This window comes from Physella acuta, unplaced genomic scaffold (genome assembly GCF_028476545.2).
Source record: "Physella acuta isolate Inbredline_101_S28 unplaced genomic scaffold, ASM2847654v3 ptg000571l, whole genome shotgun sequence".
Taxonomy (NCBI): domain Eukaryota; kingdom Metazoa; phylum Mollusca; class Gastropoda; family Physidae; genus Physella; species Physella acuta.
In genome coordinates this window covers 395,408-420,304 of record NW_026732090.1, presented here as the reverse complement: position 1 = coordinate 420,304, position 24,897 = coordinate 395,408, and the positions used below count along the sequence as shown (strand labels likewise).

At 41.5% G+C, this 24,897-nt stretch overlaps 1 protein-coding gene across 1 annotated transcript; it reads left to right on the top strand.

Annotated features, from left to right (window-relative positions):
• The first annotated feature begins 547 nt into the window (after window positions 1-547).
• LOC131946818 (uncharacterized) lies at window positions 548-20,250 on the top strand. Its single transcript, XM_059307792.1, has 12 exons — window positions 548-648; window positions 9,273-9,312; window positions 12,336-12,424; window positions 13,774-14,095; window positions 15,814-15,902; window positions 16,304-16,502; window positions 16,621-16,740; window positions 17,221-17,309; window positions 18,256-18,460; window positions 18,557-18,676; window positions 19,457-19,756; window positions 20,049-20,250. The coding sequence occupies exons 2-12, from the start codon at window positions 9,289-9,291 to the stop codon at window positions 20,160-20,162; spliced, it is 1,671 nt and encodes a 556-aa protein (XP_059163775.1). The 5' UTR covers window positions 548-648; window positions 9,273-9,288; the 3' UTR covers window positions 20,163-20,250.
• The last annotated feature ends 4,647 nt before the right edge of the window (window positions 20,251-24,897 follow it).

Sequence of the window (24,897 nt, the reverse complement as noted above, 5' to 3'; positions counted from 1 at the left end):
AAAAATAACTTATCATCAAAACTGCATGTTATTTATTTCAGATAACATTATCAAATGTTATTAGTTGTCAAAACTGGCTTTCAGTTTTTATCGGCAAGTTCAAAGAAAATCCCCGGCCTTAATTTATCAAACTCAAGACTACTTAACACCTCTGACCTAGGTTAACTCTAGTGTTTCTCTCTGGTTGCCATGACAACTGTTGTAAACATCAGAAGGTTGATACCAAACATACGACTGCGGGTTGACCGTAACAACCATTCTAAGCATCATAGTATGAACTGACAATGAAGTTTATTTTAGTCATTATTTCACTGTGAGTACTACATGAACACACAGCATCAACCCTCAGCAGCTCACTCAGAATACAATTCTCACTGTGCTATTACTTTTGGGAATCCCCTGTTTCTATATTTACAACCGCCTGAGCACACACCTTGCAATCTGGCAAATTCTTTTATTTTTGAAACTTTGCCATTGTTTTCCTGGACAGGGAATGTCGTCTGTATTATCAGAATCTAGATAACTTATCGCAGCTAGGCTCGCCTACCGAACCAATAGTCTTTCAGTTAACAGGGCTAAGTTTTCAACCCGGCGACTTATTTAACTGGAGCTGCCGTTACAACTGTCGCAGTCTATAGGCAGTGGAAGGTGAGTACTGGTAGATGTGTAGTTGTGCTGACAAGATATAATTCGTGTGTAGATGTGTGTTGTCTTGAGTTCTGACAAGATATAATGCATGTGTGTAGATGCGTGTTGTCTTTTTAGTTCTGACAATACAATTATTTATTTGTGTGTAGATGTGTTATCTTGAGTTCTGACAAGATATAATTCGTGTGTAGATGTGCGTTGTCTTAAGTTCTGACAAGATATAGCGTATGTGTTAATGTGTTGTAGTGAGTTAAATAAGAATGAGCGGATGTGTTGTCTATGATATTCTGCAGCTGCCAATCTTAAGTCTCATATTATAGGTCTGTATTTTAAATATTTTGCAAAGTTTTAAAAGGCAACAAAAATATGTGTCAACTAGCTACGACGTGTAATAAGAAAATATTAGAAAAATGTGTTTTTTATTGCACGTTTAGACTATTTAACATGTACAATTAAGTTAATATGAAGTATCCAATAAAAATGAGCATGTGTCCATACATTAAAAAAGGTGAAGACATTATTTTGCTCAGGTAAAATTAATGTGTACCAATTAACACGACTTAAAAAAAAATATCTTCTCTCTCTTTTAAAACATGACAAAAACCGACAAACCACGATGGGGGGGGGGGGGGGGGGGTGATTTCAATTTAAGACGCCAATTTTTTAAAAAAATGTTTTTTATAACATCTATAATTGGAGAATCCCGTGAGTTCATAAAAACCTTTATTTCAAGAATAGCGTCGGGGAGGTGGGTGTATTTAACACACAAATAATATTTCTTAAATGTAAACATTCACACGCATGCAATTCTAAATATTGCCTTTCTAAAAAAAACCGTTAAATACAGACGACACGTGGTCCTTCGCATGGACCCGAACCCCTCGCCCAATCCTCCAAAGACGATTTTTGTAGGACCCCCCCCCCCCCACCCTTTCCTCCCTGGGTGATTTATTTTAATCAACGGATGTTGTTGTCATAGGTGTTTTGTGTGGGTGTTTTAATTAACCGATCGTGTTGTCAACTAATTAGTTTATATCTTGTGTGTGGGTGTTTTAACTAACCGATTGTGTTGTCAACTAATTAGTTTATATCTTGTGTGTTTTAATTAACCGATTGTGTTGTTAACTAATTAGTTTAAGTCGTGTGTGTTTTAATTAACCGATCGTGTTGTCAACTAATTAGCTTATGTCTTGTGTGTTTTAATTAACCGATTGTGTTTTCAACTATTTAGCTCATGTGTTGTGTGTGTGTGTGTTTTAATTAACCGATTGTGTTGTCAACTAATAAGTTTATGTTGTTGTGTGGGTGTTTTAATTAACCGATCGTGTTGTCAACTTATTGGTTTATCAACCCAATCGCGGCACGCCTCCTCTTAAGCGAGGTCAGACTGCCCCAAATACATTTGTTATCAGACCAGCTGCCATCTTGTCACGTGACATCCTGGCCAGGTACACAATGTTGCATCCCCGCAGTTTCCTGGCAGTCAGACAAAACAGTCGAGCCCATTTCTACCTCAGTGACGTCATGGCTGGTTCACTTAGCCCTGGTGTCTCGTCTTTCTCTACACCTACACCGTATTTTAGATTCCACATAGCTTATAAGTTATATTCCACACACACGTATAGCTTATATTCCACACACACGTATAGCTTATATTTCACATACATGTATAGCTTATATTCCACATACACGTATAGCTTATATTTCACATACACGTATAGCTTATATTCCACATACACGTATAGCTTATATTCCACATTCATCTAATAGCAAAAAGACAAATCTTGTGTGAAGCCATTTATTTTTTTGTAATTCTAATTATGATTTACTTTAATAACTACGAGCCGACCCGCGGCATATCATACGCCGCTATTTAGTTGTTTTTTTTTTTCTACTTTTCAGTAATTCATAATTTGTGAATTCGACAGTACTAATGCTGCCACTGAAAATATTTGCTTTAAAACACTATCAGAAGGTCGTTAAGGACGATACTACCCCCACCCTGGTGGAGTGTTAGGGAGCGCGCTTACAGCTTGTTTTCTAGCGTCTCCAAGAAGAGAATTATATCTATAGATTTTGATTCTGTATCTACTATCTCCACGTAGATACGTTCGGAAAAAAAATTCCTAGGGTTAAAGACCTGTCCACCTACGTACCTTGAGATTTCACTCAGCTACTGGGAGTGTATTTTTGGTTGTCTTTAATCATCGGAAAAGTATTTAGATAACAGTATATGTAGGCCACTGCATACGTGACAATCTACATCAGGACCGGTAATTCTAGTAGAATGTGCTGAGATTTACATTCGTCCTCAGGTCACAGTTATTGCCGAGTTATTTCTTCTTGTTTACTAAAACGCGTATTTTTGTTTTATAATAGTCGCTAAAACGTGAGACTGAGAGTCGTTAGTTTCTCTAAGGCTTACACCCTTTAATCGCGTGTACCGGCAAGTATTTGAATTCAGAGATCTGTTGCCAGATATACAGGTTAGTATGTCCAGGTGGCCAGGAGCCAGAAAAAAAACACAGTGAAGCGGAAAATAATTTGCATTAATTTAGTCTGGTATGTAGCGGGGTAAGATTGGAATGTTGTATATGTACAAACTTGGTGTATATAACATACAAGCTTGGTGTATATCACATACAAGCTTGGTATATATCACAAACACGTGTGGTGTATATCACACTCTTGTTTAGATCCAAAGCTACTGAACACCGTAGCTAAGGTGAAAATATTTCGATTGCAATGTTTGTTAATTGCTACAACCAATAAAAGCAACACAATTCGACATAATCAAAATATGTTTTTGAAGATATGTGGAGTCCTTCATGCGCTGAGAGGACATGTCCTTAACATGTCCGCTTGTCCTTCCAAACCCACTAAGCAACCTGTATGGGTGTCAAACTTGCTGAGTCAGCATATCGCGTCACCAAGTTTTGAACCCGCCCTTTATCTTCATGAAATCAATCAGCTCAAATCTTTCTGACAGTTTTAATCTCCTGGATATCGTAATAACAAATCGATAACCCACTCCGATTTTAGTTGGGTTTTTTTTAAGTTTCGTTTTAGTTAGTATTTTGCTTGTGTAGTCTGATGACTAACTGCTAAAACTGATACAATACTTAAAAACCGCCCAGTATTTTCTTATTTTAGTATCTAAAATGTATTTCTATTTATTTATATATATTTTGTTTTAAAATTAAAAATATATACTATACTCAAGCTATGTGCAATAAATATCTAAAGGAAAAGAATAAAAGTAAACTTATATTTTCGAGAGGCTGTAGGAGGCAGACATTTATATACGGGCCTACATACAGATAATTGTTTTTAAGTCCACCCAGTGAATTGTCTGGGCATACTGTTGACCAAACTATCCCTTCATATGCCGAGGTCACACAAGCATGTGTGCTCTACTTCACCTGCCACATGGATCGCCAGCTCGAAAGGGGAAGTTAACTCAGTGTAAGATGATTAAGTGTACTCAGTGTTTTCAAGTAGAACATGCTGGAAGATCTTGGTGATAGTTGGACCAACCCGCGCCCCGACAACTAACATCCTAGTGATGGCTTTGTTTCTATTTAAATAACACGAGTTATCAACAGAAAATTATACTTTTGATATCTATTCACAGCTGATAGCTCTATCTGATACGCCTTGCTGACTATGAACGACTGTCACAGTGAAGTGGGGTTTAACATTTGGTCTTAGTAAATGACATAACAATGTTCAGTGGATGCATAACGGTGTAGAGTGTAGATGAATAGCCTACGTCTATTGAATTCATTTTTTCTCAGATCGCAGGTTTTTGCTACGAGTCAGCTAATTATAATAGGTTTCAGGTACTACAAGAACTAATAGAAGAAGAGACGATAGAGGAAACATGGGAAAAAACTAAAAGTATATTAACATCAACATGCGAAGAAGTGCTAGGCCCTATCAAAAGACAAGCGAAGGAATGGATATCAGCAGATACCATGAAAATTATTGAAGAGAGAAAAAGAAAGAAGGCAACATTAAACAACAGCCGCACACGGGCTACGAAATTAAAAGCACTGGAAGAATACACCGAAACGAACAAAAATGTCAAGAAACACATAAGGAAAGACAAACGGAGCTATTTGGAACTGCTGGCAAGAGAAGCGGAAGAAGCACTGTACCATGGTAATATTAGGGACGTGTACAATACAATTAAGAAGATATCTGGTAAGTACAGTAAGCCAGAGAGGCCAGTGAAAACCAAAGATGGAAAGACAATACCTGATGCGGAAGGACAGATGAAGAGATGGGTAGAACATTTTGAAGAACTACTGAATAGACCAACACCAGAGTGCACGCAAGACATACCACCAGCTGAAAGTGACCTCCCTATAGACTGCAACCCACCTTCAAAAGAAGAGATACATAGAGCTATAAAGCAGCTGGAAAATTGGAAGGCTCCAGGAATAGATGGTATACCGGCAGAAGCACTGACAGCAGATATAGAAACTAGCACCACACTACTATACACACTCTTCAAGAAAATCTGGGAAGATGAACAAATACCAGAGGAGTGGAGGGAGGGACTACTCATAAAGCTTCCAAAGAAAGGCGATCTTAGTGCATGCTCTAACTATAGAGGGATAACACTTTTGTCCATCCCAGGCAAAGTCTTCAACAGAATATTATTAAACAGAATGAAGGAAGCCATAGATCCCCAGCTTCGAGATCAACAGGCGGGCTTTAGGAAGGAAAGGTCATGCATAGACCAAATTGCTACCCTGCGCATCATCATTGAACAGACCCAAGAGTGGAACTCATCTCTCTATATTAATTTCATAGACTATGAGAAGGCCTTTGATAGCCTGGATAGGCAGTCAATGTGGAAATTGTTGAGACACTACGGGGTGCCACAGAAAATAGTCAACATTATTATGTCTTCATATGAAGGTCTCAAATGTAGAGTAGTGCATGGCCAACAGACTTCGGAGGCCTTCCCAGTGCGGACCGGAGTAAGGCAGGGTTGCCTACTTTCACCATTCCTGTTCCTACTGGCCATAGACTGGGTTATGAAGATGTCAACAGAGAAAACGCGAAACGGTATACAGTGGACATTGTGGAGCCAGCTGGATGACCTGGACTTTGCTGACGACCTGGCCCTCCTTTCTCACACACAACAGCAAATGCAGGATAAAACCAACAGGGTTGCAAATTTTTCTACAAGCCTGGGTCTGAACATCCACAGAGGGAAAAGTAAAGTTCTCAAAGTCAATGCATCAAACAACAACCCTATAACACTGGCAGAAGAAGCCCTAGAAGAAGTGGATAGATTCACCTACCTTGGAAGTATTGTTGATAAGCAGGGTGGGACAGAAGCAGACATAAAAATAAGGACGGGTAAGGCAAGAGCAGTCTTCAACCAACTAAAAAATGTTTGGGGTTCGGGAGATTTAACCCTTAGAATAAAAATCCGGATCTTCAACACACTAGTAAAACCTGTTTTACTCTATGGAGCCGAGACATGGAGAATAACTGCTATAAATAAGAAGAAAATACAATCATTTATAAACGCATGTCTCAGAAAGATCCTGCGAATTCGCTGGCCTAAAACCATCAGAAATGATGTTCTATGGCAACGGACAAATCAACTGCCAGTGGAAGTAGAGATCCTCCAGAGAAAATGGAAATGGATTGGCCACACACTCAGGAAGCCTGTATCCAGCATAACAAGACAGGCCCTCACCTGGAATCCACAAGGCAGGAGGAAGAGAGGCAGACCAAGAAAGACCTGGAGACGTGACCTGGAAGAAGACACCAAGAAGATGGGATACACCTGGGGACAGTTGGAGAGACTAGCCCTGGACAGAGACGTCTGGAAAGCTCTTGTCAGCGGCCTATGTCCCAGTAGGGACGACAGGCAAACATGACATGACAGCTAATTATGTCTTAAAATATCTTAGAATGTTCTAGTATATTAGAATACTACTTAATATACTAAATTATGGTATCCCATATTTCTAATTCACTAAACTCTTTGAAATTTCAAATAAACGTCTTAAAATATTTTTTTAATATATCGCCTCCATGTAAGACCGTTAAATCTCACGGTTAAAAAACATGGTTGAAATGATAGAGTTGTTTCCCTTCACTAGCACGTTATTTTTCTGTTCGCTCCTCGTCACGGCTGTGTTGATGCCACGTTCTCTTGTTGTTGTTGTTTTGTTGGTGTTTTTTTAAATAGAAAAAAAACCTCAACAAAATAACGTTAAAAGTAATAAAGTTTAAAGACTTTTACTTTAGAGCTTTATGATGTATTTAATTCTGTTCTGGGCCTGTTTGGTATTTCACAGGTTATTTTCCTTTACCCACAATCCCATGTGTCCAGTAGAAAAAAACTAGTTGTCCTTTGTTATTGGTGTTCAGCTATTCGTTTATCGTTACATATAAGCAAATAACTGTACTGTAGTTGCTAATTATTAGACGTTGCGTTCGATTATTTAAGTGGAAGAAACATTACAAAACAATGACTCGAATATTGCCCTCATTTGCCCCGGGTCAGAGCAGTGTTTCTTCCAGACTTTTTTCTCCGGGGGGGGGGGGGGGGGGCGGTAGATTTTCTTCGTAGCATTTTTTTCGGGGCCGAAGAGATGCCTAGAAGAAACTCTGGGTCAGAGTATCATTACTAGGTCAATTGGGTCACCTTAAAACCAAATTGTCCGAACCTGCTATTTACATCAGAGCTAAAAATAGAATATTTTCTTTCCCCACCACGAGTTGAATAAACATCACATGTTCTCCCTAGATGAGTTGTTATAATCACACAGTGTGTGGGTGTGGGTCACACTTTCTGTGTGTGTGGGGGGGGGGGTCGCACAGTGGGTGGGTGTAGGACACATTGTGTGTATGTGTAGGACACACTGTGTGTATGTGTAGGACACTTTGTGTGTAGGATTCACTGTATGTGTAGGACACACTGTGTGTATGTGTAGGACACTTTGTGTGTATGTGTAGGACACACTGTGTGTATGTGTAGGACACTTTGTGTGTATGTGTAGGACACACTGTGTGTATGTGTATGACACTTTGTGTGTATGTGTAGGACACACTGTGTGTATGTGTATGACACAATGTGTGTATGGGTAGGATACTTTGTGTGTATGTGTAGGACACACTGTGTGTATGTGTAGGACACTTTGTGTGTAGGATACACTGTATGTGTAGGACACACTGTGTGTATGTGTAGGACACTTTGTGTGTATGTGTAGGACACTTTGTGTGTATGTGTAGGACACAATGTGTGTATGTGTATGACACAATGTGTGTATGTGTAGGACACACTATTGGTATGTGTAGGACACACTGTGTGTATGTGTAGGACACACTGTGTATGTGTAGGACACACTGTGTGTATGTGTAGGACACACTTTATGTATGTGTAGGACACTTTGTGTGTATGTGTAGGACACACTGTGTGTATGTGTAGGACACTTTGTGTGTATGTGTAGGACACACTGTGTGTATGTGTAGGACACAATGTGTGTATGTGTAGGACACACTGTGTGTATGTGTAGGACACAATGTGTGTATGTGTAGGACACTGTGTATGTGTAGGACACTGTGTATGTGTAGGACACACTGTGTGTATGTGTAGGATACACTGTGTGTATGTGTAGGACACTGTGTGTATGTGTAGGACACTTTGTATGTATGTGTAGGACACACTGTATGTATGTGTATGACACAATGTGTGTATGTGTAGGACACACTATTGGTATGTGTAGGACACTGTGTGTATGTGTAGGACACTTTGTGTGTATGTGTAGGACACACTGTGTGTATGTGTAGGGCACAATGTGTGTATGTGTAGGACACACTATTGGTATGTGTAGGACAAAATGTGTGTATGTGTAGGACACACTGTGTGTATGTGTAGGACACACTGTGTGTATATGTAGGACACACTGTGTGTATATGTAGGACACACTGTGTGTATGTGTAGGGCACACTGTGTGTATGTGTAGGACATACAACATGCGTGTGAGAGTCACACTAAAGTAAGTTAATGAAAAGAACTTTCGGTGTGAGCTCATAATGAAGGACTGTATTGTGTGTGATATTTCTGTAAGATTGTTTTGTGTGTGCTGTTGCTGAAAGATTGTGTTGTGTGTGATATGGTTGTTTGAACGTGTTTTGTTTGTTTGATATTGTAAGATTGTGTTGCTTGTGTTATATTGCTGTAAGATTGTGATGTGCAACATTGATGTACTATTCTGATGTGTGTATTGTACTAAGAGTGTGTTGTCTGATAATGTTATTAGATGGTAATGTAATCGTTTTGCTGAAAGAATCGCATGTGTAATGTAGTTGTAAAATTGTGATGTGTAATATAGCTATAAAATAGTGATGTATGATAATGATGTTAGATGTAGCCATAGGATTGTATGATTCACTCGATCATTATTGTTACACGAATCAATAATTATTTAGGCCTACTATCCATGAAAAAAAAAACCCACTAATGACTAAGTAGCATCTGACTAAAATAAACATTTCACACGTTCACACAAACTCACAACAAAATCTGGCCACTTTCTCGTTTTGCGCGAGTGTAAACAACTCAATGACCGCTCTTTTGTTTATTTCAGGCAGACGTTGTGAACAATGGCATACAGGAAAACCAAACTCGTAAGTAAATGTATCATTCGAGTTATCAAAGTAAAATAAAACAATTTCTGTAATTTTGGCCTCGAAATTGTACGACCAGATGTAGTTGTAATTGTTTAGAAACGATTGGTTTGTGTTCTGAATATTGTAGATCTTGATTAATAACTATAATATTAATAACTATTCCAAAAGTATTAATAAAATTATGTGTCTAACAAATTAACGCTTTAAATAAAGTTGTAGATCTAGTAGATTTGTAAATAAAGTGTTTGGATTTGTATGGGGTACGAATGGTACGATTAGAAATTTATGTATTTTATTTCACGTCTGCCAGATCACGTCAGTCTTTGTCACGTCAGTCTGGTCACGTCTGTCTATCTGGTCACGTCCGTCTGTCTGGTCGCGTCAGTCTGGTCACGTCTGTCTGTCTGGTCACGTCAGTCTTTGTCACGTCCGTCTGTCTGGTCACGTCTGTCTGTCTGGTCATGTCAGTCTTTGTCACGTCCGTCTGTCTGGTCACGTCTGTCTGTCTGGTCACGTCAGTCTTTGTCACGTCCGTCTGTCTGGTCACGTCTGTCTGTCTGGTCACGTCAGTCTTTGTCACGTCAGTCTTTGTCACGTCAGTCTTTGTCACGTCAGTCTTTGTCACGTCAGTCTGGTCACCTTTGTACGGATCGAATCAATAATTATAAACTTGTTTAAGATACAGTCTACAAGTTAGAAATTGATCTAGAGAGCTGCCATGGTACAAAAAAAATATAAGGATGGGATGGAATGCAGAGAGTGAGGGGGGGGGGAGGGGGAGTGTGTTGTCAGTACCTGGCATTAAAATCCGGTTCATCGTGACAATAATGACAAGACCATGCTTTACACTTAACAGTCGTGTTAAAATAGCTTAGTGGGTTTGACCTTTCAACTTTAGTTAGGTTGCGCAAAGCTGGTCATGATATTTTCACACGGCCATTAATGACTGTGTCGTCAGCATTAATAAGCTTTATGAGCTGGAGCACAGACGATCAAGGTCAAGGCTGTATTGGGGTTTTTTAACGCTGTTTTGTAAACGGATTTTTTTATTTTATTTTAATTTGCAAGAACTTCTCAGTTTGAAAAAAGTTTCACCAACTTGATATTTCGCAATACAAACAGCGGGCGATTAATTTGAATAATCAAAAAATGGTTGCCATCACTTTTTCTTGTGTGTTTTAATGCGACAATACCCGCAGATCTCGAGTGGCCTAGAGCTGAGACATTCCATGTCTGGCTGCCATCGCCGTGGTCAGCGCGGGCTGTCCTCTGTTTGAACCCGTCTGATGGAGAATCTGTGGGCGCTTGTCTGTAGACAGACAGCATGTTTTAAGCTTTCTTGTTAGGGGGTCGTCCATGTATGACGTCACCCCTAGGAGAGGTTAGGGCTTTTGTGTTACAAAGGGGTCAGGTAAAGAAAGTATAACAATGATTTTGCTTTTTTTTAAATTTATTCTTTGACAAAATTTTAAGCTTTGATTTATTTTATAAAGACTTATGTCAAAATCAAATGAAAATAGTCCAAACGACATCCGCTGAAAGGTTCATTAAATTGGAAATACTGATTTGCGATGTTTTTGGCAAAATCCAACATAACATAGCTTATGAAGATATTTGTGTCTCTTACAGAGGGGAAACAACTCAATAATTTCTTTTAGAATTGCGTATTAAGGGAGGAAAATCAGGGAGAAAATTTGTGTAAGGGGTGGGTGTGTTATGTGTGGGCGTGTTATGTGTGGGCGTGTAATGTGTGGGCGTGTTGTGTGTGGGCGTGTTGTGTGTGGGCGTGTTGTGTGTGGGCGTGTAATGTGTTGGCGTGTTGTGTGAGGGCGTGTAATGTGTGGGCGTGTTGTGTGTGGGCGTGTTGTGTGTGGGCGTGCTCTGAGTGAGGGGGGAGGGTCGTAAATACGCCACTAAAAAGTATGTCGTTATTAAAGAAAAAACATGAGGTAAAAAACGATTAATTCAATACGCGTAGGACTCCTATTATTTGATGATTTCTGTTTACAAAATAAACGTATCGTAAACCTGAACCATAGAATTATCAGAAGCTGTAAGCATCAGAAGAGACAAACAAGTGAACACATGACTAAGACAGTAATGTTGTACACGACACACAATGTACATGGCTTGATAACACCCCCCCCCCTCACTGAATGTTGACAAAGTAGGCCTGTAATACAGAATCGTGCCAATCTGATTAGTAATCAGGTGTGAACAGTCTGAACAACGGGCCATTTTAAAAATTTGAATGTGTACATCACAAACACCCTAACTAACCCCACCCCTCGGTTAGATTTCACTCACGCACTTCTTACACTTGGTTGATATGTCAAACTCCACTGGCACTGACGTGGGGGGGGGGGTGCGAGAGATCAATTCTCGCGGAGTAAAAGTGGTATGGTGGAGTCTTATTAAACAGACAAAATACCAAGACAGCATCGTATCACGTTTAACGCACAGCTCCGGAACGGTATCCTGTAGCGATAGACGTGCGACGTCCCCACACCCAAATAACACAATACTGCGCGACAAATATTTTCTTTATTCAAATGCAAAAAGATAGCTGAGATTTCAGCCTTGTCTTTCTTGTAAGATTTTATGTATACAGCCGATGAGAAACGTGCAATATAAGTAGGCGTTCAACGATTGTGGCTGTTTGATAAGTGTATATAGTCCATGTGGCATCTGACAATAAAAAGGTTGTTCACATTGTGTGTTGTCTTCAAGCCTAAATGGTGGGGGGATGGGGGGTATATTTACTTTCCGTGATTTATTTTATCGGCTAAAAAGTCTGCTCGTGTTGTTGTTTTTTTACTTCGAGGATAGGAGAAAGTATTGGGATCGTGCGAAAATTGAAAAAGAGTAGCCTACCTTTTTAGTTTGATGTTGACAACATTTAAGTACAAGTTCCTACACACACACATATATATATATATATATATATATATATATATATATATATATATATATATATATATATATATAATGTAATGTAATGACTATGTCGACATGTACAGAGTGTCCCCGACTACACCCACATACCTGGAGGTCTGAACGTTGGCTCACAAATTATCGTCAGAGGCAGAGTACCATATGGGGAGGACAGGTAGGCTATCAAATCATTAGACATTTTGTTAGGGGGGGGGACAGGTAGGCTATTAAATCATTAGACATTTTGTTAAGGGGGGAGGACAGGTAGACTATCAAATCATTAGACATTTTGTTAAGGGGGGGGGACAGGTAGACTATCAAATCATTAGACATTTTGTTAAGGGGGGGGGGCAGGTAGGCTATTAAATCATTAGACATTTTGTTAAGGGGGGAGGACAGGTAGACTATCAAATCATTAGACATTTTGTTAAGGGGGGGGGACAGGTAGACTATCAAATCATTAGACATTTTGTTAAGGGGGGGGGGCAGGTAGGCTATTAAATCATTAGACATTTTGTTAAGGGGGGGGGACAGGTAGACTATCAAATTATTAGACATTTTGTTAAGGGGGGGGGGGGGACAGGTAGACTATCAAATCATTAGACATTTTGTTAAGGGGGGGGGGACAGGTAGACTATCAAATCATTAGACATTTTGTTAAGGGGGGAGGACAGGTAGACTATCAAATCATTAGACATTTTGTTAAGGGGGGGGGGACAGGTAGACTATCAAATCATTAGACATTTTGTTAAGGGGGGAGGACAGGTAGACTATCAAATCATTAGACATTTTGTTAAGGGGGGAGGACAGGTAGACTATCAAATCATTAGACATTTTGTTAAGGGGGGAGGACAGGTAGACTATCAAATCATTAGACATTTTGTTAAGGGGGGGGGGGGGGAGGACAGGTAGGCTATCAAATCATTAGACATTTTGTTAAGGGGGGGGGGGGACAGGTAGACTATCAAATCATTAGACATTTTGTTAAGGGGGGAGGACAGGTAGACTATCAAATCATTAGACATTTTGTTAAGGGGGGAGGACAGGTAGACTATCAAATCATTAGACATTTTGTTAAGGGGGGAGGACAGGTAGACTATCAAATCATTAGACATTTTGTTAAGGGGGGAGGACAGGTAGACTATCAAATCATTAGACATTTTGTTAAGGGGGGGGGGAGGACAGGTAGACTATCAAATCATTAGACATTTTGTTAAGGGGGGAGGACAGGTAGACTATCAAATCATTAGACATTTTGTTAAGGGGGGGGGGACAGGTAGACTATCAAATCATTAGACATTTTGTTAAGGGGAGAGGACAGGTAGACTATCAAATCATTAGACATTTTGTTAAGGGGGGAGGACAGGTAGACTATCAAATCATTAGACATTTTGTTAAGGGGGGGGGGGGGAGGGCAGGTAGGCTATCAAATCATTAGACATTTTGTTAAGATAGAATTATATTAGGAGAATATTTCTTTGTCTTTCCACCTAAACAAAATATTTTACCCAACAAACTCCTCAGGTTTCACATCAATCTCCAAACCGAGCAAGAAGACGGATGTGACGTAGCGTTCCACTTCAACCCGCGAACCGACTCCCAGACGGTAGTCCGCAACTCCTACCAGGGAGGGTGGCAGGGGGAGGAGGTGGACACCCCCTACTTCCCCTTCTCCCACGGGTCAAAGTTCACCATCAGGATCTACGTGGGGCTGGACTACTACGTGGTGCTGGTCAACGGACGCTACTTCCTGCAGTACAACCACCGGCTGTCGTACCAAGACGTCAGGTACATGAAGCTCAGTGAGGGCGCCGAGTTCTACGAGTCTACAATACAGAACTCTTGTGTAAGTAGTGTTCTATAGAACTGTTGTGTAAGTAGTGTTCTATAGAACTGTTGTGAGTGGGATAGTGTTCGATAGAACTCTTGTGTGAGTGGGGTAGTGTTCGATAGAACTCTTGTGTGAGTGGGGTAGTGTTCGATAGAACTCTTGTGTGAGTGGGGTAGTGTTCGATAGAACTCTTGTTTAAATATGGAAGTGTATAGAACTCGTGTGTAAGTGGGTTAGTGTTCGATAGAACTCTTGTGTGAGTGGGGGGGGGGGGTAGTACTTTACAATAGAGCTATTGTGTTATTGAGGGTTGGGTGAGGCTCTATGTACAAGTCTAAGTGTTACACCGACCCCTCTCCAAATGTAAAACTCTTGGTTAAGGTAGGCTAGTGTAGCCAACAAAGATGGCAGTACATTGACTTCCCGTCAAGTTAGAATCCACTGAAATTGTGTTGACCCCCCACCTATAACCTGCTAAACAGGGAGATCACTCTGTCAGTGGGGACATTACTCAACAATAGCTTGTATCAGTGAATCTACTTGAACATTTAAAAAAAAATTATAATTCGTTATTTTCTCATTTATTTATTTACTAAGGCGCCTCTGTCAAATTGTGGGTTGTTAGTTCTCTAGAAAGTAGACCTATGATCGACTAGGCTCAAGTGGTAATCCAACCAAAAGCTTTTAATCTGTTGCTCATGATTTATTACCTCCCCTGTTCCATGTCTTGGTTGTCTGAAGATAACAGCAGTACAAGACACGACATGACGAGTGTCTTGAAACATACTGCCATACGAATGTTGTATGAAGACGGTTAAGGAAAATGACATAATACACGCCCCATAAAACGTAAATGAATAGAGCCGCCGGTAAGATTGTTGAGTCCCGTACTTATTAAACAATCCATGTGACGTCTCTATGAACACGCAACACAAATTAGTACCAGACGTAAGTCGAGACTGATGGACAATGCGTAGATGTCAAGTCTAAGAATGAAATTTACTAAATTAACTAAAATGAATTTTTTTAAAAATAATATTAATATAGCAGAATAACAGTTGTCAACGACTAGCCTACTTCCACAGATGTATCTCTAATGGCTACAGGACATTACCCCCTGGATATTTCCCCCCCCCCGGACATTTCCCCCCCGTATTTACCCCCCGGAGCAATTACCCCCCTGTCAATTACCCCCCCCCCCCCGGGGGGGGGGAATTACCCCCTCTCAAGTTAAAATCCTAACTCTAACTAGAATTTTATACCTATATACTATATACTACTTTAATCCAAACCTTAAGAAATAGACCAAAACCTAAGCATCCACATTAGCCTAAAACTTCACACAAAACCAAAACCAAAGCTAGACACAACCCTAACCCTAACACTAGCTCTAACCCTAACCCTAATCTTAACCCTAACCCTAACCCTAACCCTAGCCCTAACCCTAGCCCTAAACCTAACCCTAAACCTAGCCCTAACCCTAACTCTAACCCTGTCCGGGGGGGGGGGGGGGGGGGTAATGTCCTACTGGGCGGGGGGTAATTGACAGGGGGGTAATTACTCTGGGGGGGGGGGGGTAATGTCGGGGGGGGGGATATCCGGGGGGTGTGATTGACAGGGGGAAATGCCCTGTTCCCATCTCTAATTTGTCTACTATTCCACCACCATCTAGAACCTTCCATAGATGTATCTCTAATGTGTCTAATATTCCTCCACCATCTCGAACCTTCCAGAATGTGCCGTACAAAGGTGTGTTTCCCGGCGGGCTGAGGATGGGGAAGGCTCTCAGGGTTCGTGGCTTTGTCAACGACAACGCTGAAAGGTAAAATAGAGCTCAGCATTAGAAAGTTTTCATTTCTGGAACTATAAATTTAATGTTCGCAAAGTCTTTGTTGGTTATCATGCACATTTAGGTTTTTACCTCACCCTGTGCAGGTTTACCATTTAGGTTTTTACCTCACCCTGTGCAGGTTTACCACATTCAGGTTTTTACCTCACCCTGCAGGTTTGCCACATTCAGGTTTTTACCTCACCCTGCAGGTTTGCCACATTCAGGTTTTTACCTCACCCTGCAGGTTTGCCATCATTCAGGTTTTTACCTCATCCTGTGCAGGTTTGCCATCATTCAGGTTTTTACCTCATCCTGTGCAGGTTTGCCATCATTCAGGTTTTACCTCACCCTGCAGGTTTACCACATTCAGGTTTTTACCTCATCCTGTGCAGGTTTGCCATCAACTTTAACGCCGACATCGAGGGCGAGACTGTGGGCATCCACTTCAACCCACGCCAGGACCAAGAGGACGTGGTCCTTAACTCCAAGGTGGGGGGCTGGCAGGAGGAGGAGCGGGGTCAAGGCTGGTTCCCCTTCCAGAGGGGTCAGTTCTTTGATGTGCTCTTCATTTCCTGGGACGGAAGGTTCAACGTAAGTAACAAAGATCCGGCTGGGTACGAGTTTTAACTGCGATTAGATGAAGCACTAGTTAGAACCTTGGTGAAGTTGACCCTAGAGCCAGGTAACCAAAGATGTTTATCGTCTGCAGATTTACGTCAATGAGAAATTCTTCACGTCCTACACATTCCGTATCCCACCTGAGGACATCAACTACCTGGACATAGACGGTGACGTCACGCTGATGGACGTAGAGTTCACTGATCCCTTGGTAAGTTCTAATGGAGACAATTTATATCTGGCAATGTCATCAGGTTGCCAGATCAATGGCCTCAATTATGCGACAAACTAAATATTTGCTGATGTACGCAGCAAATCTTATCTGGGAGTACTTACATACAACTCCAGTGGTCTCTAGAATTTCCTAGAAGTCACGTGACTACCACGCTACATGTGACAGTAACTGTCTACTACTTCCTTAATGGCACTGACCTTACGAAACAGACATGACCTAGGGGAACTGACGACTAAGTTAATTATAGGAACTAATGTGATCTAAGGGAACTAATGTGACCTAACGATAACATGGAAATGACTTGATCATTTTAGTCCGGTCAGTTGTGTTGTCTAGCTAAAGCAAGTCCATTGAGCAATATAGTTTAGGACATTAAGGATCCACTCTGTGTGTTAAAAGTATTGCCAAGCCCCCCCCCCCCTTGTACCCCAACACGACTGTCTGTTTCTCCCACAGCCAGACGACTACATCAAGCACATTCCCTCAGGCCTGGAGAAAAGTGATCTGATCGTCGTCAAAGGTTTCTTCTACCCCACGGGCTCCAGGTGGGTCGGTGTTGTCAGAGTTTAGTGGAACATCATACAACATAGACAGGATAATCAGTGGTTAAATACATGGGTTAAACCTAATGACCGCTCTTGTACATTTTGGTCGTTTTTCTGCAGCTCTGTGTTTATGTGCCCTGTGTGTGGGTGCTCTGTGTGGGCGTGGTTAAATGTGGGCGTGCCCTGTGTGGGGATGTGCTCTGTGTATGGGTGCTCAGTGTGTGTATGCGTTCTGTGTGTGTGCTCAGTGTGGGTGCTCCGTGTGTGGGTGTGCTCTGTGGGGGTGTGCTCTTTGTGTAAAAACTCCATTGTTTGACATAAGCATAATATAGATAATGCCTTGTCGGGCACTATGGGTGGTGTGCGGTGGGTGGGGCGACACCTCAAATAATATCAATATTAAATTGTAATCGATGATTATTTAAAAGAAAAAGTACAAGAGCGGCATTACGTTCCTTGCATCATGTTACAGCATGAATATAAATGTACGTCATTGTTCTACGTTGTGTGTCGGCTATCTCATCTATCTCATCTAACGTATGGGTTAGGTCAATGTGACCATCTAACGTGTGGATTAGGTCAATGTGACCATCTAACGTGTGGGTTAGGTCAATGTGACCATCTAACGTGTGGGTTAGGTCAATGTGACCATCTAACGTGTGGGTTAGGTCAATGTGACCATCTAACGTGTGGGTTAGGTCAATGTGACCATCTAACGTGTGGGTTAGGTCAATGTGACCATCTAACGTGTGGGTTAGGTCTAAGTATGTGACCACCCATTGTGTGTGGGTTAGGTCAATGTGACCATCTAACGTATGGGTTAGGTCAATGTGACAATCTAACGTGTGGGTTAGGTCTAAGTATGTGACCACCCATTATGTGTGGGTTAGGTCAATAGGACCATCTAACGTGTTTAGATAACCAGCCAACTGTTGCCCTCCCACAGGTTCGCCATCAACCTCCTGTACGGGACCTCGCTTGATGACGACATTGCCCTCCACTTCAACCCCCGACGTGACCAGGGAGAGGTTGTCCTCAACAGCAGGGAGGGTGGCAGCTGGGAGGAGGAGGAGAGACACGCGTTGCCCTACCCTATGGTTGAAATGTTGCCCTTCCAAGTTGAAATTGTCAACAAGAGCAAAAAGTTTAAGGTAAATGTTCCCACTCGATGTATCTATCATCCAATCTGGCAAGTCAGGTTAACACCGCCTAACAATTATACATAACAATTGTATTGTTTGTGCCAGATTTACATCAACGGTAAAAAGTTCACCAGCTTCAAGGCTAGAGGGGACGTTGAGAACATCAAAGGCATCAACGTCAGCGGCGAGGCTTACATCTATGAAGTCAAGCTGCTGAGAAGAGTGGTAGGTGGTAACTGCTTTTTCACTCATATTTCTCATCGTTTCATAACTGATTCAAGGTTTTGTTAGACATCAACAGAGTGGGGGGGGGGGGGAGTAAACGTAACTTGCAATAACTTGATTTTTAAATTTATTTTTTGTAATTAAAATAGAAAATTAGCTTAGTCTCTTTTAAAACATCTAGACCTTCTATAAATCTGAAAGTATTGTTGAGTTTTAGACAAAAACCTTCTTAGAGTATCTATTAGTCTTTTAATGACGTTCTACCAGCTGTGGGAAGGAAATTATGTGGGAGGGAGTGTTAAGAAAATGGTTTTCATATTTTTGGGTATTTTTTTGTTAAATAAAAATATCAAAATAAAAATTACCAAATCATATTTACGTTAAGAGTTTTGCTGGTGTGTGTGGGAGGGGGCGGGATTTCACTCTGAGATGGTATTGAGAAAGAGTTGATTTAATGTGATGTGCAGTGACCAATGTTCCCACTAAGCTGAACGGTTGCGCGGCCGCGCAGTGGTTTTGAGCTACCGCGCAGTGATTTTGTAAAATAAATATATTCTTGCATAAGACTTTTACAACAGCGTGCACAGAAAATACAGATTGCACACTAGCTTTTCCTCCTTAGAGGGAATATTAGCAGTGACCATAAAGACATGAGGATAAAAACTTGCGTGACATCATCAGACGCCCCTACCAGATTTTAACATTGACGCCAACATTTATTTTTGCAGGAGAAGCCATTCCACCAGATTCTAACATTGACGCCAACATTTATTTTTGCAGGAGAAGCCATTCGTCGACAAACTCCCCGGGCCCCTGGAGGTCGGGTCATGGGTTTCCGTCATCGGCACCCCCAAGAAGAAGGCGGACAGTTTCGCCATCAACCTGCAGTGTGGCGACGACCCCGACTACGGCAATGACGTAGCGTTCCACTTCAACCCCAGGTTCAGTGGGGAGGACTCTGTCAGGAACACCATGGAGAACGGCTCGTGGGGCGAGGAGGAGAAGGAACAGCCCAACTTCCCTTTCGAGCCTGAAGACAGGTTTGAGATCAACATCCTGCGACTGTCAGACATCTTCAGGGTAAGTTTATTTTTGGACCAAAACTCTTGTAAGTTTTGGTCTCCATAATTAACCTAAGATTGAGTAATGTATTTTTTTTTTTAAAAAAAAAAAGGTATTTAACAATGAAATCTCCCGTGTCTTTGATTCTCTGTGAAATTTAAAACAGTCACTGCTAATTTGGCGGTACAAAAAAAAAGCATAACTTCCGGTTAGATCAGACTGTGTTTAATGAAAATCTCCATAGTTTTCTCGTCATTTCTACCCTAGTCCACACCTGCTCATCCACCTCTAAACGTGTCCTGTATTGCAGGTGTTTGTCAACCGTCAGACCTACATCGACTACGCCCACAGGATTGACCCCGGCCGTATCTGCCACATTATGTTGAACGGAGACTGCAATTTCTTTGAGCCTGAGTTTTACTAAGTTTTCACAAGTCTGCTGTGTTTGTTTTACTACACACACCAAAGATTGACACCATCACGCCTTCATTTCAACAAACACAAGTCGCCAATTTAAGGGGAGAAGCTTTAATTAATTTATTTTTATATGTAAATGTAGATTTATTGCATAAGATCCATACCGTCATGTGAACTGTATAAGTATTAAAGACCTATTATTACTATTATTTATTATAGGCTATCAATATTTTTACTGCAATTTTGTTTTATAACATGCTGTTATAAGATATGAATTTGTTCAGAGTTATAGACCAATGTTAAGAAACAAATCCAGTGTATACATGTAAACAAATATGTTGTTACTGCCATTGTGCTAATTTGGCATCTTATATTTTGATACTATCTACAACAATCAATTTGCATATTATTCATGATGATTTATTTTTTTAAACGATATCTGTAACAAAATTTAAGACATTAAATTTATAACCTATATCAGTTGTCTTACCATGTGTTTGATAGAATTGTATCAATGAGCACAGCACGTGATGACATCAGTACTGTAGGCAGTAGATCTAGGCGCTAGTCACCATGACAGAAGCCGCGTTGGTGATCACTGAAGCGAGACTGAAACTGGTGGTGATGGGGGTAAAGAGATTGGTAAAACGGACATTTTAGAAGTTAGGATAAACAGGATGATAAGTATCTGCGTTATAGTTAAGATCTTCAGGGGAAGTTATAAAAATGGGCGTTAAATGTTCAAAATATTTTGTGTATTTATAATGAAATGTTTGGTTCATATAGGCCAAGTTGGTAAATAAATTAGTCTGTTATTCGTCAAACAACTAACATATTATATACACCTATCTTTACAACCATTGTAAGTTTAGGTCTATAAACTCGTTAGTTTTTCTCAAAGCTGCAAATGCTGGGGTTTTTTTTTATAACGTTTGGCAGATTTAGGGCCAATTTGGGCTAGCCGAGGGGGTTTAAAGTCTTATCTTGTGTCTTGATTTATTGGCTTAATCGCTTTAGTGACAGACACATAGGCCTACATAGTTAGAAGGCACGACACAATAGTAATACCACACACACACACACACATACGCACGTACACACAGATGAACTCTGCTGATTTGGGAGAACCCGACACACACACACAAATCTGCTGATCTTCAAGAAACCGGATAGATCAAATATTTCTACATGACTCAGTCGAGCTGCGTGGGCGTAGTTTGGTTAGGACGTGACCTACGAGATCGGTCGATATCTGGTCCTGAAGGACTGGTCCCACCCACTTCTGTAGACTGGATACATTCAACTCATTCTGAACTATCATGAACATTTGTCCTGTTTGTTTGAATCGTTGGGTAAAAAGACAAGAGTTATTGAACAATTTTAATAAGTAATTGACGTTTAAAAAGGCCAGCGCCATAGAAAGCTTAGTCAAAGAAAAATGTAGACTACATAGGGACCTAACATGAAGAGGAAAAATCCCAGCTATAATACTGCTATCACGTTTAGCGTTTAACTTGGCACATATATGTGCCAGTTGTATTAAAAGGGTGTGTATGTGTACCTCTAAGACTCTAAGACAGAATAAAAAATATATAGGCCTAACTCCAACCAGAGTTTCTTCCAGGCATCTCTTCGGGGGCGGCGCCCCCCCCCCCCCCCCCGATGGAGATGGAATTTATATAGTAAACATACTTTTACTAGTGTCCGCCCTGCCACCCCCCACGGAAAATTTAGACTGCGCCCCCCCCCCCCCGAAAATATCAAGTGCCCCCCCCCCCGGAGATAATAAAAGTCTGGAAGAAACACTGCCTCCAACAAGAAAAAGGCTTGTGTTCTACTGTACACTATTTTTGTACTTTTCGGCTGGGATTTATCACATTGTAAACCGGCTATTTAGCTTTGCATATGACAAACACAAACATACGCTATATATATATATATATATATATATATATATATATATATATATATATATATATATATATATATATATATATATATATATATATATATATATATATATATATATATACACATATACATATATATAAATATAATGTAAATACCCTAATGTCCTATAGGCCTACCTATATGGAAATAAAAATATATGCCCCTAATCATGACAAATTTTGGCTACGCCACTGTCTATTTTCTACTCAATCTATACGTCGTATCTGTTAGTATCTATTGGAGGCCTACAATTGGTTAACCGTTTAGTGTGTAAAGGCTTATTTATTTACTTTAATTCGAAGATTTGATTTTTTTTGACAAGCATAGAAAAACTTGAGCATATAGTCAATATTATATTAAATTAGTAGTAGCATTTTTAAATACATAAATAAATAAATAAATCCCAACGGTGTTTGTGTCAGTCTTCTAGACACGAGAAAAATGGCCCGTTGAGGAAGGATACACCGGGCGCTAGGCTGATAGTGCTGTCTCTTTTCTCTAAACTAAAACCACCCCAGCCCCCCCCCACACACACACCACCACCCCCCCACACACCCCACCCACCCCACCCCCCCCCCCCACACCACCCCCCCACACCACCCCCACCCCCCCCCCCACACCCCCCACCCCCCGAAAAACCTGTATACCGTCCCATTCAACGAAATATAATTATATACTTTTTCCAGTGTCCGCCCCCTCCCCGAAAATTCTACCCCCACCCCCGAAAATTTCAAGTACCCCCACCACTCTCCGGGGAGGAAAAAGTCTAAATTAACCCCCCCCCCCCCACTCACCCCCCTACCCCCCCCCCACCCCCCCCCCTCTAAAAAAACATGTCTACCGTCCCATTCAACGAAATATAATTATATACTTTTTCCAGTGTCCGCCCCCTCCCCGAAAATTCTACCCCCGCCCCCGAAAATTTCAAGTACCCCCCACCCCTCTCCGGGGAGGAAAAAGTCTGAAAGAAACACTGGTGTCCCGCTTAGCCACTACGCGAAGAATTGCATTAAAGAAATTGCGAGAAAACCACTTTTTAGATTAGACACATTAATTAGGCGGTAATTTTATTATAGAGTATCGATGAGGAAATTTCTTTTGAGTTGGGGAGGGGGGGGGGCTCAGACGTTCTTACGCGGGGGGTGGGGCTTCGCCCCTACTCGAAGAATTCTATGCAAGAAACTCTTCACGCAAACCATTTAGATTAGACATTTCCTTTTTTTCAATGTTTCAATGACGTCATTACATTACTGTGTGCACTCTCTGGTTTGAGATTATGTTCTACTCTACGCTAAATGTGTCGACGTCATATTTCGTTTTTCGAATTACTGTGCAGGTTTTTAAATTCCTTGTGTTTTCTCTAGAGCGTTCTTGTCAGACAGATAGATAGATAGATAGATAGATAGATAGATAGATAGAGAGACAGCGAAACTATTATTATAGACGAGAAAAATGGCCCGTTGAGGAAGGATACACCGGGCGCTAGGTTGATAGTGCTGTCTCTTTTCTCTAAACTAAAACCAACCCACCCCCCCCCACACACACACCCCCCCACCCCCACCCCACCCCCACACCCACCCCACACACCAGCCCCCCCCCCCCACCCCACCCACCCCCACCCCACCCCCACCCCCCAAAAAACATGTCTACCGTCCCATTCAACGAAATATAATTATATACTTTTTCCAGTGTCCGCCCCCTCCCCGAAAATTCTACCCCCACCCCCGAAAATTTCAAGTACCCCCACCACTCTCCGGGGAGGAAAAAGTCTAAATTAAAACCACCCCCCCCCCCCCACTCACCCCCCTACCCCCCCCCCCTAAAAAAACATGTCTACCGTCCCATTCAACGAAATATAATTATATACTTTTTCCAGTGTCCGCCCCCTCCCCGAAAATTCTACACCCGCCCCCGAAAATTTCAAGTACCCCCACCCCTCTCCGGGGAGGAAAAAGTCTGAAAGAAACACTGGTGTCGCGCTTAGCCACTACGCGAAGAATTGCATTAAAGAAATTGCGAGAAAACCACTTTTTAGATTAGACACATTAATTAGGCGGTAATTTTATTATAGAGTATCGATGAGGAAATTTCTTTTGAGTTGGGGAGGGGGGGGGGGGGGCTCAGACGTTCTTACGCGGGGGGTGGGGCTTCGCCCCTACTCGAAGAATTCTATGCAAGAAACTCTTCACGCAAACCATTTAGATTAGACAACATTTCCTTTTTGTCAATGTTTCAATGACGTCATTACATTACTGTGTGCACTCTCTGGTTTGAGATTATGTTCTACTCTACGCTAAATGTGTCGACGTCATATTTCGTTTTTCGAATTACTGTGCAGGTTTTTAAATTCCTTGTGTTTTCTCTAGAGCGTTCTTGTCAGACAGATAGATAGATAGAGAGACAGCGAAACTATTATTATAGACGAGAAAAATGGCCCGTTGAGGAAGGATACACCGGGCGCTAGGTTGATAGTGCTGTCTCTTTTCTCTAAACAAAAACCACCCCCCCCCCACACACACACCACCCCCACCCCCACCCACACCCACACCACCCCAACCCCCCCCACACCACCCCCCCACCCCCACCCCTACACACACCACCCCCCACACACACCACCCCCCACCCCCACCCCCCCCCCCCCCCCCAAAAAAAAACATGTCTACCGTCCCATTCAACGAAATATAATTATATACTTTTTCCAGTGTCCGCCCCCTCCCCGAAAATTCTACACCCGCCCCCGAAAATTTCAAGTACCCTCACCCCTCTCCGGGGAGTAAAAAGTCTAAATTAAA